The following is a 17,519-nucleotide window of genomic DNA, read 5'->3' on the forward strand; positions in this document are numbered from 1 at the left end:
GAGGTAGATATGGGGAGACACTTCACGTGTGTTGTGGCAAATCAGATGTTTGCACAGAGGGTTTTTCTCCTGAGCGTGTGCTGGACTGATGAGCTGAGCACATGAGTGTGTGCTGCCTGTGGAAACCCTCTCTTGCTTCAGCTGAGCACCTTCAATACCCATCCTGTCCATTCCTGTGGTGCTCCTAAAGTCTTCCAGTTAAATGCAGGCTTGACCTAAGACTTCTTTTGACATGTAGGAAAACCCCTCAGAAACATTGTTCTGGTGTGGAAAGATACAAGCTGGATGTCACTGTGTGTGTGAGAGAGAGAGGAAAGTCCTGTGACTGCAGCTGGTGTGTGTCTATGTGTGCAAGGTGGGGGTGTGGATTTTTGGGGCAGGGGGTAGCAAAGATGAGTGTGTGAAGGACTGAGCGGGTCTGTACTGGGGGGTGTGCAGTGTGTGTGTGTAGGGGGGCTGTGCACATGAGGGGTGAGTGGGAAGGAGGGGGCTGCATGGGAAAGGCTGTTTGTGTGTGTAAGCTGTGAGTGCAGAAAGGGTCTGCGTGGAAAGCCTGCATGGAGGTGCGTGTGAGGGCTGTGTATGTGCAAGAGGGCTGTACAGGCGTGTGCAGGGCTGTGTGTGCGCGCAGGCAGGCTGTGCACACGCGTGTGTGCGTGTGCGGCGGTGCAGCCCGCGCTCTGTCACTCAGAGGCCGGCTGACAGGAGCTGCCTCTCCAGCGGCGGCAGATAGCGCTGATTGCTGATTCGAGGAAACAAAATAGCAATTGTAATTATGGCCTCTGATAAGATAAAGGAGGGCGCGGGGAGCGCGGGGACCGGCAGCGGGGCACGGCCGGCAAATTAGCAGCTGTCACTCAGCGCCGAGCAGGCGGCGCCGGCCCCGGCCTCGGCCAGGTACCGGCCCCGGGGGCCGCCTGCCGCAGCCCCGCCGTAGCCCCCGCCCCGGTGCGCAACAGGTGGCGGGGCAGGGAGCGCCGGGGCTCGCCGGAACAATGCAGCCCTCGGCGGCCCTGCCCGGGCTGCGGGGCTGAGCCCCGTCCCGCTGCTGCCCCATGGCCCCGCATCGCCGGCCCTGAGGGCGCCCGCCCGCCCCACCAGGTAAGCGCCCGGCGGGGATGCTCGGGGGGGTGGTCCCGCTCCCCGCCCTGGCTGCGCTATTTGCTCAGCCTCGCTCCCTCTCGAAACTCCGACCCCCGCCATCCCCCTGGTAATCCTTTTAATGTCTGGCACGTCCCGGGAGGGCTTGCCTGCCTGGTCCCAATCCACAACGCGCCCGTGGAGCCCCCTCCCTCTCAGCCCTGAAACCTCGTTTTACAGATAGGGAAACTGAGGCACGGTGAGGGGAGGGCGCCTTGCCGGCAGCTGGCCGCGGAGCCCGGCCCTTAGTGCCAGCCCCGAGCCCGCCGACACCTGGACCGCCGCCCCCTCCACCTCGGCAGGTACCGCCGGGCTGGGAAGCGGAGCGGGGGCGGCGGTCCGGCCGGGCTTCCCCCTGCGGCGGCGGCCGCCCGCCGGTCGTGCCCGCCCCCGCCGTCGGGGCTGCGGGCTGGTTTCGCCGGGGCGGCAGGGGCCGCGGAGCAGAGCGGGGCGGGGGGCTCCCCGCGGTGGGGGGCCGCCGGCGGTGCACCCCGGGGGCTGGGCGGGCGGGCGGGCTGGCGGGGGCCTTTCCCCTCTGTAGCCGCTTGTGCCCTCCTTTCCTCGGGGCGAGGACGCTCCGGCAGGGCGATAGGATCCGAGGAGCCGAGGCAGCGCCGCGTCGCGCCCCCCCGGGCGCTCCCCGCCGCCGGTCTCCCGACCCTGCACCGGCGCCGCGATGGACCCCTGCTCTTCGCTCTTCAGCTGCGTGTGAGTACCGGTAGCCCCGGCCTTCCCGCCCCGGGCCCGCAGCCCCCCGGTTCACACCTCTCTCCTGCTTTCTGTCTCCCCCTCCCAGGTTAATGCACTTGTTGGTCCTCTGCTTGCAAGCCCAGGTAAGTGCCCGCTTGGCCGCCCGGCTTTGTTCGCCCCTCGGGGATGGGGGGTGTCCCGCGGCCGCCGCCGAGCGCCCCGGGCTCGGGAGGGAGGAGGAACAGTTTAAAACCCAGGAGACAAAAGTCGCCTGGCTGTAAAAAGCCGAGGCCGAGGAGGGAACCCGCCGGGCTGCAAAATAAGGTGCGGAGGACTCGGACTGCGAGGCAGGGAGTACCCGGGGTTTCAAAGGATTGCGTACGGTTATTTTTCAGTAGCTTTAGGTCCCGTCCCCGTGCCTCTAAATGGCACTGTGGATTCCCCCTTTCCTCTTGTCCGAGGTTGTTTTCCTACACTGCTTCATCTAAAAAGTAAAGCAGAATTAAAAAGGGGGGGGGAAAAACCCGAACCACCACCACCACCACCACCACCAAAAAAACCCAACAATGCAAAAACCTTAAAAATTGCAGGTTTTGATTCAACTTTAAATTGTCAGACTTTAGCATCACTGGTTTGTATTGCCAGAGACAGAAGTGTCATGAATAGATTAAACAGCCCAGGCAGAGCTTGTGCAACACCCGCATACCAGCAGGCACGCATCGCTGGGAGCGGTGTGCCTTCAAACCGAGGTGAAGCTCCCCGTCCCCCTGAGATCACAGGTGCAGAAGCTTTGTTTAAAATGCCATTTAAGCCACTTTTATTTTAATTTTAATTTTTTTTTTTTAAATTTTCCTGGAAGCTTGGGGAAAAAAGAAAAAGAAAAAAAAAAAAAAAAGAGTTTCCAGCTGAAAAGTGGAGGGAACGAAGCGCTGGGAGTGTGCAGTTGTATAAAAACATAGCTGTAATATTTTGGAGTATGAGACGGAGACCAAATAGCAGCATGGCTAATGACCTCTCCTCCACATGGTACCCTCATCAGAGCCGGAGAGAGAATCCTGCTGCATTATCCAAAACCCGTCTATAGGAAACACACATGCACAGGCAGGAGCAGAGGGAGAGAGATGACATTGTCAAGGGGAGATATCTCTATAGAGCCAGCTTTGGGAGAGCAGCGGCTTTTGCTTTTATTGTTTTTTTTTTCTGTTGTTGTTGTTTAAGATGGGAGGAAGTTTTCCCATTTGACATGGGGGTGGAGGGGAGTAGTCCCAGCCTTCTGATGTTGAAAGGAGCTATCTCCTAACATTTGCTCAGAATACATCTTTATAAATGTCAGGGAGCAGCGAAACTTTCCAGACTTAAAAGAAGGATTTGAGATGAGGGGGGGAAAAAGACTTCTGTGCAAGCTTGCAGGCTGGGGCTGAGGGGGGAGTGGGTCTGGCTTCTCATGAAAATCATTTAAAGCCCAGGAGCAGCAGTGTTGGGTCTGGAGAGTATGGGCTCAGCTGCAGCTCTGGGGCTAACAGGGTTGGTGTGGCAGGGCTGAGGGCACCCCGCTGCCAGCACCAAACAGCTGGCTTCGGAAGAGGGATGTGTTTGCACAGATAGCGCGTTAGTATCCTCAGGTTATTATGCTGCTAAATACCTGGGCTGGGGCATGGTATTCTTATACATCACAGCTCTACCTTCTCTGGACACTCTTCATTTAAAGAGCTCAGTAAGTGGGGTGTTTGGGAGCAAATAAAGAGCCTGGGACCCAGAGGAAAGGCAGTTGTTGAAACTGATGGGGCAGTGGGAGCAGTAGTATGTTTCTGCAAAGGCAAGAGAGGTGTCAGACAAATGTGTCAGCCCCTCAGCAGGGCAGCCCAGTGCCATCCTGTGTCCCCCCCTCCCAGAGCCCCTCTAGCTCCCAGCCTTGATGCCCATCACAGGTACCCCAGTGCCAGCTGGGACCCACTAAGTCCACAGGAGGCCTCTGTGGTCAACGAGCCCTGTCATGCACCCAAGTCGCCTGCACCTTTCTGCTCAGGGCACAGCTCTGTAAAGAGCTCTGGTCACTGCATCCTGGAGCTTAATGCTCCTTCTCCTGGGGAGGCTTTGCTGGTGCAGGAGGTACCACCGCGGTCCCGGCTCCGTGTCTCCTCGTAAAGCCCGGCTGGAGGCCGGTGATCTCGGCTCAGCCCATTCGCTCCTCTGAGGAGTAGAGATTATAATGGTGTGTTGTATATTTTTTAATTTCCTAAAGGTAACTGTTCAGTCCCCACCTAATTTTACACAGCATGTGAGGGAGCAGAGCCTGGTGACAGATCAGCTCAGCCGGCGGCTCGTCCGTACCTACCAGCTGTACAGCCGGACCAGTGGGAAACATGTGCAGATCTTGGACAACAAGAAAATCAATGCAATGGCAGAGGATGGGGACGTACACGGTAAGGATGCATGATGGGGGCAGGTGGGGTGGGGGGAGCCGAGGAGGTTTTTGCAGCCCGGCATGGCGATTGATGATTTCCATCCTGTTTGCTAGTCAGAAATCATTAAAATCGTTTGGCTTGCGGGGGCTTGTAAAGGGAGAACATAGGGGTCAGTGATCAGTGGCTGTGTGTTTCAAGGTGAGAGCAGGTTACCCGTGCTGAGGGAGGTGACCGGTGATTGCAGGATGGACTCTTCTTGCTCTTTTTCATTCTCGGCTTGCACCTGACTTGAGGGCTTGGAGCTGTGGTGTGCTGAGCAGCACCAGTCATTTCAGCACAGCTCTTTGCAGGGCTGGGTGTCTCTGAGACTTCCTTTTGGAAAAGAAAGTTGAAAAAGAGTGAGGAGGGGAGAGGGGTAAGGGCTGCTGTAGAAACCTTCCCTAAACTAGAACTGTCCAAAGTGGCATTTTCATTATTTACTCCACATCTCTCCCTTCTTAAAACACATCCCGAGTGGAGGGTCAGCGAGGCAGTTGTTTGCGGGTGAAGATGCTGCGGCGTCTCCAGAGACAAAACTGGGTGGGGGGAGGGGGACTCTGCAAGCGCGAGAGCCTGCGCTAGACCTCAGCCCCTCTGCCATCAGCCCAGCCCTGGCACCCCATCCCCAAAACCTCCCCTCTGCCCTGGGCAGGGGGACTGATCCCTCTGCTGGAGACACCCGAAGCCCAAATACTTTGATCGCGTGTGCTGATGACACATTGGGATGGTCAAACGCCACGCAGGGGTCAGCGAGGCCACTGAGCCCCAGCACCGCCATGGGGCCAGCTGCGGGGGGCCTGATCCTGCACCCGGCTCAGGCAAGTGTCTGTATTCATGTGTGTTGTACACAGGAATCACAACGGTTTTTCTTTGGTATTAGCTGCAATTTCCCTTTCTTGCATTAGGAGATTAGTAGAAACACTTTCCTTCCTTCCTCTTTTTCCTTTTTTTTTTTTTTTCTCCCTCTCCTTTCTTCCTTTTGCTCCAGCTGAAAATTTCACACTGGACATTAGTAGCACAAGCAGAGCGCAGATTCCCTCTATGTGGTATTCCGGACATCCAGCATTAATCTTCCAAATGAATTATTCCCACTATAGAGTAGCTCTGGCTTGAAAGGGCATTAGCTAATTTCCCAAGCAAAAAATCCCATCTTGTTTTAGTCCTATAATGCCTGGATTTTAAAAGGCAGTTAGTGAATATTTAAATAACGACCAGGTTTAAATAAGGCCAGAAGGAAGGGACTGGTGGTGGCTTGAAAAACTCTATTAAAATGTAATAAAAATAGGTTAAGCATCTGAAGAGCTAAGGAGGAAAATGAAGAATGATCTAAACCAGAAAGAGAACAAGCATTTTTTCAGATGTAAAGTTTTAAAAGAGTTGCAAGTCTGTAAATGTTAAAATAGAGGTTCAGGATTGTTCTATATGAATCTCTAGGGAGGCCCCCATGTCTGGAAGAACTATTAAAACGCTTCTTACTTTCACCTTTTTTAACATTTCCTGAATACTTTCTCCTCTTCGTAGTCCAGTTGGGGGATCAAGTGTGTCTCGCTGCATTTTTTCAGCATTTACGTAGCCACTTTCCCTTCAAAGTTTGAGCATGAAACATAATTTTACTGGGATAAATCTGTCACTTAAGTGAAAGAATAGAGTTGGAAATGTTAAGCTCCCCCCCCTTAAAAATGGGGGGGGAAAAAAGGAAAGACCTCCCCCAAAATGTTATTTAGAAATTCACTTTTGAAGCAAAGAGGCCCCCCATCTCCCAGCCCTTCTGCTTTTTTTACCTCATTTTTGGGAGTGGGCGTGTAAAAGGGGTTGATTTATTTTTGCAGATGACCCCTTTCCCCACACTGACGTTTTTACAGCTGACTTAACATCGAGTCCAGCATTTTCAGTTATCTGTCTTAATCGTCAATATCTGATTGCCTTTTTTTTTAATTCGAAGGGAAGGCGGGTGGCCGGTGCAGCCTGGCTTGTCCCTTCCCAGGCCACGTCTGCCACTGAGCAAACTGCCGTCAGCTGCAGCCCGGACTGAACCCCGCGGGCGGCCAGGGATGCCGGCACAGCTCCCTGCCCACTTGCCGGTTTTGTCTGTGCTTGAGGTTTTCTGCTGGTCAGGGCTGAGGTTTGCAGGGCTCGCTGATCACCTACATAGGTCTTGGGGTGCAGGTCCCTGGGGACAGATTGTCCTCATCCTCCACCGACAGCAGCTGGTGGGGCCAGAGCTGTGCACTGGCTGGGCTTATGTGGGGCGACGAACCTGGCCGGTGGCTGTAAATCAAGGGGGGGGGGGATAAAAAAAAGGCCGAAAGGGAAGTGATGTGCATCTTTAAAGTGAAGGTTTTGTGCTTGCTGGGGCCAAGGCCTCCCCCGCTCCCTCCCTCCCTTGCCGGTCCCTCCCTCCCCACTCTTTCTTCTCTCAGAGGGGAAAAAAATCAATTTTCCTCAAACCTTTTACTGCCTCCGAGATCAATTCCCCATTCCTTTCCCCAATATAGATAAATAAGGGGTCCCTGCTTCAGCACTTTGTTTGCAGAGTGCCCAAGCTGCCGTGGCCAGTTTGGGGATGCTGGGTGCATGCCAGGTGTTGGTGCCAGGGTGGCACAGCCTGGAGTTGGCTCTTCCTGAATTTCTTGTCTCTGAATCTGATCTGTACCTGGCTGGGGGTCTGTGGGCATGGGGCAGTTTGAGAGTGAGATGCTGCAGGGTGATATTGGCAGGAGGGGGTGCAGTGAGGGGTGCCTGCCTGTGCATGAAGCCCAGCTTACGCATCAGCACCAGCAAATCTTGGGATGCCCTTTCCTGCTGCCAGCACTGCCTGCCTGCTGTCTTGAACCCTGGTGCCACTGACCTCAGCAGTGCCCATGATACAAAGGGTGTAGGATCAGGGCATTACAGAGGCAGAGAGGCAGCAGTTTACTCCTAGCCTTGAGTGTGGTTTAGGCTCATTTTAGCTTATGCATGTGACCGCATCCTTCTTTTGCCATTCGAAAGCAACCTCCTACAAAGCCACCCGCTCCAGAGCCACATCAGCTGGGGCTGGCTGCTGTGGGGGCTTGCTGGTGGCTGAGCCTCCTGGGGTATAGAGGTGAGCAAGCCAGGGCAGACCACTGTCCTGAGGAAAAGAGTAGACCCTGTGAAGAGGTTGGAGAGCAGGAATAAAGCATTGATGGGCTTATTCCCATAATAAGGCTATAGAATTGGAAGTCTTGCAGGCTGCACTCTAATTAGCTTGCCAAATTGCACTTAGGGCACCAGAGGCTGATGCTGGGCAAGAGGTGATGGTGGTGAGACAGGACAATTCTGGCTGTTTTTTCAGTGCCGTGGGGAAATCTTTGGTGTTTGGCACAGCACAGCTCTTTTGAGGTGCAAACAGGTAGCCACCATCCCCCTTGGGGCTTGCCCAGGGGAGGCAAGCTGGCTCTGGGGACAGCAGCTGCAGGGCCAGGCAGAAGGATGTTGTGTCCCCATCCTCCCTCTTCCCTTGGGATAGATGGGCTTCGGGGCTCAGGTTCCCAGGCGGAGGCAGGGAGGGAAGGTGACAAGTCTATTTATAGGCGGCCCATCGACCCAGTGATTTGCATAGCTCCTTCGGAAGTCGATCGATGCCTCCATTATAAAACTGAGACCAAATCAATATGCCCTCTCGACTCATGCAAAGGTGAAAGGCATTAAAAGGATGGTCGTACCCTTCACGCCTCCCCTGCCAGCTGCAAAGTCACTGCTCCTCCTGCAGCCCTGGTCCAGCAGAGAGGCGTGGAGCCATGTCCCCTGGGCTGGGGACAGCTGGCGGTACAGCATGCACTTCCAGAGGGTGCCTGCCTGCAGGCTCACCCAGACCTGACTCAGTTTGCAAGGCAGCTGGCTTGCTCTCCACCAGCTGGGCTGAGCCCTGCTCGCTGCCCTGCTTCCCTTCTGGGACATCTCTGTGGCACCTGAACCACTGAACCCTGTGGAGCTGGGCAAGGCAGAGCTTCTCCCCCTCTGGCATGGCTCAAGGTGGCAAAGGAACATCACCAAGGTGGCAGGGTAAAGGGGCTGAGGCTGGCTCTTGTGCTCTCTCTGGCCCAGCTGCCTCCCTACCCAGCGTGTGCCCACACTGCCCGGTGTCAGGTTTTACTGGCGTCTCCATCCTTGTGCCTGCCCCATCCCAGAGCCCCTGTGACCTTCCTCTCTCTTTCCTCCTGCTGCTCTCCCCAGCCAAGCTCATTGTGGAGACGGACACCTTTGGGAGCCGTGTACGCATCAAGGGGGCGGCCACTGGTTTCTACATCTGTATGAACAAGAAGGGGAAGCTGATTGGCAAGGTAGGGCAGTGGGTTCAAAGGCTGGGATGAAGGGCATGGGATGCGCTGTGGATGCTGACTGGAACTTGCTGGGATAGTAGCTCTTACCTAATGTGGAGCCCATCCATGGGGATGAGGAGACAGGATTGGAGTCCCAGGAGCTCAGCCAGTGTACCCCTTTGGAGGGCAGGGGGATGAGCTATCCTGCAGCCTGGGGGGTAAGAGGGAGCAAAGAAGGCAGGTGGGTGCTGTGTGGGGCACATTCCTTGTATCTCCTCGAACAAATAGATGGATTGCTGGGCTATTCTCCCCGATTACATGGTACAAGTGCAAGGAATGTTAAGATGCTCTGTGGAGCTGGCCCCAAGGCTGAGCCCTGCAATGCACTCGTTAGTCATGCTCCCTCTGAGCCTTGACGCCCCCTCCCCGGGGCAGAGGTGGCTGGACATGCAAAATCCTGCTGGGACAGCGATTGTCTGGGAGGATTTTGTGTGGCAGCTGCCTGCGGCTGGCTGATGTGGGTCCCCTCCCTGGTCCCTGTGCTGCCTGTAATGAGCAGGAGCTCAGTCTCCAGCTGCCTCCATGCTCCCTCCCATCTGCATTTGTGGGCCTCCTCCCCCCAGACCCCACATTGCCTTTTGAGCCCATTGGTGCCCTTCCTGTATTAAACACCCAAGGGGCAATAGGATGGATGTGTGAATTGTCACTGAGGTACAGTTTTCTTACGGTTGTGCTGGCAGGGGAATCCAGCCTGGGCACAGATGGGAGTGGGCAAAAATCTCCCTGTGGGTGCAGTGGAAGTGAAGGCTGGGACAAGCCATGTTGGGGCTTGCAGCCCGGTGCTGTCATCACACTGGAGATGCAAGCTGCAGTGAGCAGCATCTGTCTGTGCTGCAATGCCTGCTTCCCCCAGCTTTTGTAATGAAAAGGAGATTTGAGGCAATTTGGACCTATAGGAGAAGATGTGGGAAAAGCAAGCCCTTGACTGCCCACAAGCATCACAACCCTGCTGCCACCATAGCTGGTCCAGCTTGGGGTAGTAAGAAGAATCCCTTTGACCGAGCACCCATTGCTTAAATTCCCCGCTCTGTCCCCTCCTCAGAGCAATGGCAAAGGCAAGGACTGCGTCTTCACGGAGATCGTCCTGGAGAACAACTACACAGCGTTGCAGAATGCCAAGTACGAGGGCTGGTACATGGCCTTCACCCGCAAGGGTCGCCCGCGCAAGGGCTCCAAGACCCGCCAGCACCAACGGGAGGTGCATTTCATGAAGAGGCTTCCCAAGGGCCACCAGACCACTGAGCCTCACAGACGCTTTGAGTTCCTCAACTATCCCTTTAACCGGAGAAGTAAAAGGACTAGAAACTCCAACTCCAAGGCAGGCCCTTGATGCGCCCTCCTCTGCCCATCCTGCCTGCACCTCTCCCGGAGGACTCTCCTCCAAGCTTGGTGGACTATATGTAGAGACTTTCCCATATGGATATTAAAGAGGAAAAAAAAAAAGGGGAGGGGGGAGGATTAAAAAAAAATTACTTGTTCTAGTTGTTGATAATTTTGGGAGGTTTGTTTGGTTTTTACAAAAAAAAAAAAAAAAAGAAAAAGAGAGGCTCTATTTTTGTACTCCAACTTTAAAAGAAATGAAATGTTCAAAGACTGGTGAAGGGGGAAGAGCCCTTCGCTTAGATATGTTCTAGTCTGTTTTTGGGGTCGTGTTTTGTTTCGTAATTTTTTTTTGTAGCTCTAGGGGAAAAGGAGAAAAAAAACACAACATTTAAAACAAGTAAAAAAAAAAAAAAAAATTCAAATCTGGGAGCGATGTGCTACTTCAATGAACTGAATGAATGCTTACCAGAGAAGATGGAGAGGTCAGAAAATGAATAAGGGAAGGGGATTTATTTCAGAGGTGGCTTGAGGTCTCCCAGGTGTGTTTTGCAGCCTGGGTGATGTGCATGGGCTGGCTGCAATGCCCAGGGTGAGAACCGCAGATCCTTTCCTTCCTTGGATGCACCTGCTTCGGCTGAGTGAGGGCTGTGGGAAGCTGCTTGCATCCTTCCAGAAACACTGCTGGCTTCCCAACTTATTTTTCCTCAGGAGGGGACAGGGGTGATGGACACCCCAGAGAAAGTCCTGAACTGACATGGTACCTCTTACCCACGAGAGCATCTTTGTCATTTGTTTTTTCTGAACTACTAAGGTGAGGCAGTGGGTGATGGCTGCTGTGGAGCAAGCTGGTAACTCTTGTTGTTTTAGATTTTTTTTTTCCATGTGGAAAATGTGAATTTTTCATCAATTTCTTTTTCCTGTTTATATTTTTTTAATCAGCTGGAAGTTTTCATTCATAAAATTAAAAAAAGTTTACAATTTACTGTGGAGCTATTTCAGGCTAGTTTTGTTGTAATGTTCAGTTTGTAATTGACACTTCCATTGTCAGTTGTCTCTTCCAGGTTTGTTCTTTGAGAAATACCACTGTCCTTGTCCTCCTCGGAAAGGAAAGGTTTTCTTTCAAAGTTTGTGTTGACAGAAGCCAAAATTTCTATTTAGAAAAAAAAAAACAACCCTCAAAGGAAACATTAGATCTTTTGAGTGAACATCCCTAGCCAGCCCTGCTTTGCACATGCTGCCCTGGGCCTGTGACTCTCTCTAAAGGGTTATAGCAATTATTCTTCACGGGGAGGGCAAACAAAGACACTGGATAGGAGCCAGAATCAGGGGTGACTTTTCATCCAATCTTTTTGATTGATTGTTTTTTGTTTCCTTGAGGATTTTTTTGTTGTTGTTTTGGTTTGGTTGTGTACAAATTGAATATGAAATGACTGAAATATTTATTTAATATGTGCATTAAAAATTTGTATTAGTCTAACTGAGCCTGATGCTTTCCAGGGAGGGGCTGGGGCTGGACAGGCAGGTTGGAGAGGGGCAAACGAGGACAATGAGGTGCAGGGTAGGGTTGAGGCTGCTGCTTTGTGCAAGCCCCTTCCTAAGGGAGAAGGGGTGGGAAGAGGGAGGATGCCCCAAGATCTCGGTTCCAGATGGGTCTTGTGGAAATCATAGTTTTTGTTGTAGCGAATTCCATGTTTAATGGGCAGATGTCACCTTCTCTCCTTGTAGGGACAGGCCCATTGCAGGCTGAACCGGGGTGTAGGGCAGCAGAGCCTTGACCGCTGATTTAAGCATGGGATGAGCCTTTCCAAGAAAGAAAGCTGGTATCTCCTTCTCTTTGGATGAACTTGGTGTCTGTGCAAAATGGGCTGTTGTGTCCCCTTCTTTGGTGGATACTCAGCTCTGCTGAGATGCTGGCTCTTGTTTGTTGGAGCTGACTGGAGGATTTGGATATGTGGTAGTCTCAGATATGGAGAGATGGAAGAATAAAATTGTTAAATATGTTTTAAAAAGTTGCAGAAATATGCAGCCTCACAAGGTGAGAGTGTCAGAATCACCGGTGCCGGACCTGCTGGCATGGCCACCCTCATAGGGTACCTGTGGCACTGATTAACGCTCAGGGTGTTGCTTGTCTGCAGAGTGGGAGGATGAACTATCCACTGGCTGATGCCATGGGCTGAACTGTAGATAAAAGTTATTAATTTCAAAGAGGGAAGACCAGGGGCTGAGTGCTCAGCCATGCTCTACATCTGAGCATTGCTGCTGTGTCATGGAGATCAGGGATGAGGCTTGGGCTCAGGACAGCACGGACAGCATTTGCCCAGGTGTCCGTGGACTGCAGAAGCCCTGGAGCTGACAGCACTGGGGCAAGCCCACATCCTGGTCTCCAGACTATAGGAACTAAAAGTGAATGGCTCCTGGCCTTTCCCCAGTCAGAGATGGTGTTTGATAGTCCTTAATTGGTGCTTTTCTTTCATTAATTTGTCTAATTGCTTTTCCTAATAGCTTTGTGAACTCGGGTGAATTGGTGCAGTGTTGCTGCTCCAGGTAAGAGTAAGTAGAGGAGCAGGACTGGCTCCATGCAGGTCAGCATCTGTCTCCTCCCTTATCTGTCCCCAGTGACAGCAATGGCAGGGAAGGGTGTGGATGGTAAGGCTGGTCCCCACTCCCTGCCATCCAGGGATGCAGCTGAGCCCTGGAGCAGGGGCACCTGGCACCCTGGGGTGTGGGGACAGCACTGTGTCCTTGTGCAGCTCTACCACACACACCCCCCAGCTGCCCCCACGGTTTGCTCTGCCACAGCCTGCCTTTGTGAAAAGCACCCACACCTGGCTCCTGGAAAGGTGTCCCTGCTTTCCCAGCTCATTTGGCCCCTGGTTAAGTAGTCCCTTTTCATTAAAGGGATTTTAGGTGGCCATGCTGCCTAGGAGCACTGCAACTTGGGGGTTTTTTTAATTACTTGAATTTGTCCAGCTTCAGTTTCTAGCTAGAAAATGTTTTTTTTTGCCTTTGCTTGGAAGATTAAAGAGCCCAATACTAGTTAGTTAATGAGTAAGTGAATTAATTAATGGTTCTTCATACCCTGTCTCTGCACTGATACCGCTTAGTCCCTGACATGGTTTGAACAGCTCTTGCTCTTCCCACTGACCTGGTCCTCCAGCACTGGTAGCTGCCACCACCCATGCAGGGAGATGGGGACAGTCCCTGGTGGTACTTGCTGTTCCTCCATGGATGCAAAAACCCTGTCTACTGGCCAAATGTGCAGGGTCAATCATCAGGACTTTTTCTTCCTTCAACATCAGTGAGTGTGTGGACCCAGCTGGGACATCAGGGGCACCCAAAGACCCTGGGGACTGTGAGACACTGAGCCAGGGCTGGACCCAGGAGAGTGCTGGAGAGGGGCTTTAGAGATGGGTGTTTGCTTCCATCATGCTGTTAACATGGGTGTTTTGGGTAGAAACCCCTGCTCCAAGCTAGCAAAGTCCGTGTGATAGGGATGTGCCTGTCTCTAGTGCCACCCTGCAGTCCCCTCACTGCCACCGGCCGGCTGGATGGAGGTGGGAAGATGAAACAGAAAAGGAGCAGTGCTGCCTTCGGTGTTGATGCAGGAATGACTGCCCTGTCCTGTGCTCCAAGCAGTGGTCCACGTGTATTCTTGCCCATATGGGACTTCATTGAGCAGTGCTGTCTGGACACAAGGACAAGGCTGGAGCCAAGCGAGGTTTGGGAGCACCAGCCTCATGAGGTGAGACCAGGTAGCCTGGATGGCCCAGCCAGACCACGTGGGGTATGAAGTAAATGTTGGGCTAACACACCAAGGCAATGCCAGGCAGGGAGAAGAGCTGTTTTCAGGTTAAATGTCGTTATGGCAGAGGGAAGGAATAAATGGAAGTGGCAAGAAAAGGGGTCTGTGCTGTCCAAGCAGAGGCTGCACCAGAGCTTGATCCACCAAGCCCCAAACCTCTTGGCACATGCTGTCTTCACTTCTGTCCTCTCTCTCCCTTTACAGAGACTGTTGGTCTTCATTGCAAGGCCAACCCCTGACAACTTTTCTGTGAGGTCTGCTTGGGGAAGGGTGCCTACTGCGTGGGGCGGGCTGTGTGATGCTGTGGCAGGGACGGAGCTCACCCAGGCCCCCTTGGGCATGCTCTGGCTTGGGAAGGACTGAGGTGTTCGTTTATTGCATCAGGCTCAGTTTTCAAACATCTCCCTGCCATCCCCATCCCCCCCTTTAATTGATTCTGGGTAAGAAGTTCTGGCTTTATTGTGCCACCGAGCTGAGGGCTCCCTGTGGGAAAAGTCACACCTTCTGAACAGCTTCTGATACCATGCAAATGAAGGACAAGTCCAGGAAACGCTTTCATCTCGGACCTGTCCAGCCCCCTGCCCATTAATTACACACATTTCATTTGTGTGAGAGCAATTCTTCTCGAGGAGGGGGTGGGGGAAAACTGGGGCTTGTGGATCATCTCAGCCCCACTCTGTAAAGACCCCTCCTTGGAAGGAGGTTTACAGCCAGAAACAGGGATGCTCAGGGGCTCAGTAGGGGATCCTGTATTTCTGCTCTCACACAACTACTCCAAATCAAACTGGCTCACCGGTGGGCTGCACCAGGCCAGTGGGGAGGGCTCAGCACTGCCCCATGCCCTGCTTGGTGCCAGGAAGCCCCAGCTGTGGACCCAAGTGTCACAGGAGCATCCTGGAGGGAGGTGCAGGATGGAGCAGAAGTGACCTCAGTGCTGTCCCAAGGGAGCAACTGTCCAGGGCAAGAAGCTCATGGGTTGGGTAGGTGACCACAAAATGAGTCCCGTTTAGGGAAACATCTTTCCACGCTGCTACTGAAATGCATATATTGGGGGACTGCATTATGCTGTGACACAGTTCAAAGCCTTCTTGGCCATGTGTGGACCAGACCCAACTCTCCCGGTTAGCCTTGGCCTCTCTGTGCTACTCTCTTTTCCATACAGCCTTTCTGACCATGGTGTCCCTGGCATGGCTGCAGCTGAAGGCACCTCCAGGCTGGCTCCTGTTTTTCTGGGGCTGATGAGGAAAGTCAGCTCTAGATCCTGGAGAAGGCACAGAGCAAGGGGAGTTCTGTCAGTTTTCACAGCCTGTTTCCTGGCCATGATAATAACACTTAGCACTCTGTAGCACCTGGGATGCTCCAAGCACCTACACATCTGCTCCCCATTACCACCCTGCTTCCCATTTGCAAAGTCTCTGCCCCCTCCCCATGCATGCCTACAGCAGTAACAGCTCGCCCCCTAGAAATGGCAACACCTCCCATCTTTCCTCCTGGAAATCTCTTTCAGATTAGGGTACCAGGGAGCTGCAACCACATTCTGCTTTGGGGTCAAGGCCAGAGGCTGCCCTCCAGGACTGGGGTAAGCAATTCAGGGTGGCTTTGCTGCAGAAGACCTTTGGTGGGCAAGTTTTCTGTTTGCCTTTTTCCTAGGGTGATGATGTGCAATCTGTATTCTCTGATGTTGTCCCCATGGGCCTGGGGACACATGGCAGCTGTGGCTTAGTACACCAGAAAAGTTCTTGGGAGATATTGAAGAGATATTTGGGACTAGGTTAATGGGAACCTGCAGACTTTCTGGGTCAGTGTTAGCATGAAAGTTGCACCAGGCTCTAGCAAAGCTTCTTGTCCACCCATTGGTCCTGTGTCATGTCAGCCAGTGGATGAGAAGGGCTTATGTGTGGATAGGTTGAAGATTCCAACCACTTCTCCAGTTTACCTGATTACTAGCCCAGGCTGCTCTGTAATGAAACACTCTTGAGATGTATTGTACTGGGGGAAGAGGGGTTGTTCTTTGGTTTCATGTGACTTACGGCATCTCTACTGTGTTCAGAGTGGCTGCAGCACCAGAAGGTCCCTCCAGGGTGTTGGATTTGATGGCCAGGATATAATCTCTGGTTACAAAGTCCTAACTCAGAGGCTGGAGGACTCTTCCCTGTGTTGGGAAGAACCATTCCAGCCATGCTCAGGTGTTACAGCTTTACTGAACTTGTGCTGTTGATCATTGTGGACTGGAAATGGGATGGCGAGGCTGTCAGAACTTCCCTGGTTCGGAGGATGCCTGATCTGTGCCCCTGCTCCTGTTCAAGTCCTCTGTTCAGACACAGAGTAACCCCTTTCAGCCATGCTTATGGCATTACAAAGGGTCCTCACTTGCTGGGATGACCTCTCCTGACAATATGGCCAATAGTATTTTGTTTGTTTCTTTGTTTTTCTTAAAGCTTTTCTAGGAGAAAGAAAAACTCAGCCTCACTCTTGCTGTGGTTATTTTGCCAACACTTTCTGCTGTAGTAGCGCATCTTGGTGGTTGGAGTCTCTTCTTTTATGAGCTGCTCACAGAGTAAATGGCAGATGTGCTATTTTGTACAGTTGGCTGTAGCAGGTGGCCTAAACTGGCAAGACAGACCAAACCATGAGTCTAGTTGCTACTCCAGCAAAAGAGAGTCCTGGGAAGGGATTTGAAGGAGGGCTGGAAGGTGTCCCTGTGGAATTTAACAGCAAACATGAGAAAAACTCTAACCACACTATAAAAAAATCCCCCCAAAAGCTGCTAGAGTAGCTGAAGTGCAGGATGATGAGACCCAGACTGTACTTCAATAGGAAAATTTTGGTTGCTGAGATGTGAAATGGGACCTTGTGTGCTGGCTGTACTTGCATGGTCAGGCTTCAGGATGCGGCTGCGCTCCCCATCACCCCGTGAGAAGCAGATGCCCAGCTGGGAGCCGGCCCTTTGGTAATGGCCTGCGAATTTCCCTCCACTCCGTTAATTGCCGCTTGGCTGCTAGTTACAGCTCCAAGTCAATTGCTGGGAGTGTTGGGCCCTGCAAAACAACCCCTTGAAATCAGTTGTTAGCCCAATTAACAACCAGTTTGGCTTTGGTTCAGGCTGTTAACCATCAAACAGCTAACTGCTGGTAATGATTGATTTCTCAGCAGTTGGGGATGCAGTGGAGGAGCCAACCTGTTTCACAAAATGCCATTAAAGCCAAGACTTTGGGAACACATCTGGCTCAGACAAACATTCAAGCTGTCCCACACCAGTAGAGCAGGTAAGGTGATGGGCAGGATTTCTATCCATTTTGATAAAAACAGTTGGGTTGTTGGGGTGTGTTAGGATGAACAGGCAACCAGTGGACTGGTGCTGCCAATGCACTGTGTTCCAGGTAGGCATCCAACACTGCTTGTAGGGAAACAACTCATTGCCATGGAGTGTCATGGTGTTCAGAGCCTCTGTGGACAGGAACAGCTCGGTGTCCAGCTCTCTTCCACAGCTGCTGTTCCAGACGGTGAACTTGCAAAGATTAGTTTGTCCTGTTCAGATGTTTGTTTCCCCAAATCACCTGGGCTGTTTCCGTCTGCACAGCCAGTCCTGAACTTGTATGTGGAGAGTGGTTCCCATCAGCAAGCCCAGTGGTGCCTTGAGAGCAGCCTGAGACACTGGCCTGTGTCTGCTGGCCTGGCCGCTGCAGACTCATCTGCAGATGTGAATGTCTCTATAAAAGCTGTAAAATACTCTTTGAGTCACAGGGTTCAGGCAGGGGTTTGTTTAAAATTACTGGT

At 52.6% G+C, this 17,519-nt stretch overlaps 1 protein-coding gene across 1 annotated transcript; it reads left to right on the forward strand.

The window, feature by feature from the left end:
- Positions 1-4,125: 4,125 nt before the first annotated feature.
- FGF8 (fibroblast growth factor 8) lies at positions 4,126-11,312 on the forward strand. Its single transcript, XM_082052814.1, has 3 exons — positions 4,126-4,253; positions 8,472-8,578; positions 9,660-11,312. The coding sequence occupies exons 1-3, from the start codon at positions 4,229-4,231 to the stop codon at positions 9,945-9,947; spliced, it is 420 nt and encodes a 139-aa protein (XP_081908940.1). The 5' UTR covers positions 4,126-4,228; the 3' UTR covers positions 9,948-11,312.
- Positions 11,313-17,519: the final 6,207 nt, after the last annotated feature.

The sequence above is a fragment of the Streptopelia decaocto genome, assembly GCF_964273445.1.
Source record: "Streptopelia decaocto genome assembly, chromosome: 5".
Lineage (NCBI taxonomy): Eukaryota > Metazoa > Chordata > Aves > Columbiformes > Columbidae > Streptopelia > Streptopelia decaocto.

Excerpts from the sequence above, each read along its gene's own strand:
- FGF8 (XM_082052814.1), top strand. The coding sequence starts at position 4,229 with ATGGCAGAGGATGGGGACGTACACG. Across the intron at positions 4,254-8,471 it reads AGAGGATGGGGACGTACACG|CCAAGCTCATTGTGGAGACG; the intron begins GTAAGGATGCAT and ends TGCTCTCCCCAG. Across the intron at positions 8,579-9,659 it reads AGGGGAAGCTGATTGGCAAG|AGCAATGGCAAAGGCAAGGA; the intron begins GTAGGGCAGTGG and ends TCCCCTCCTCAG.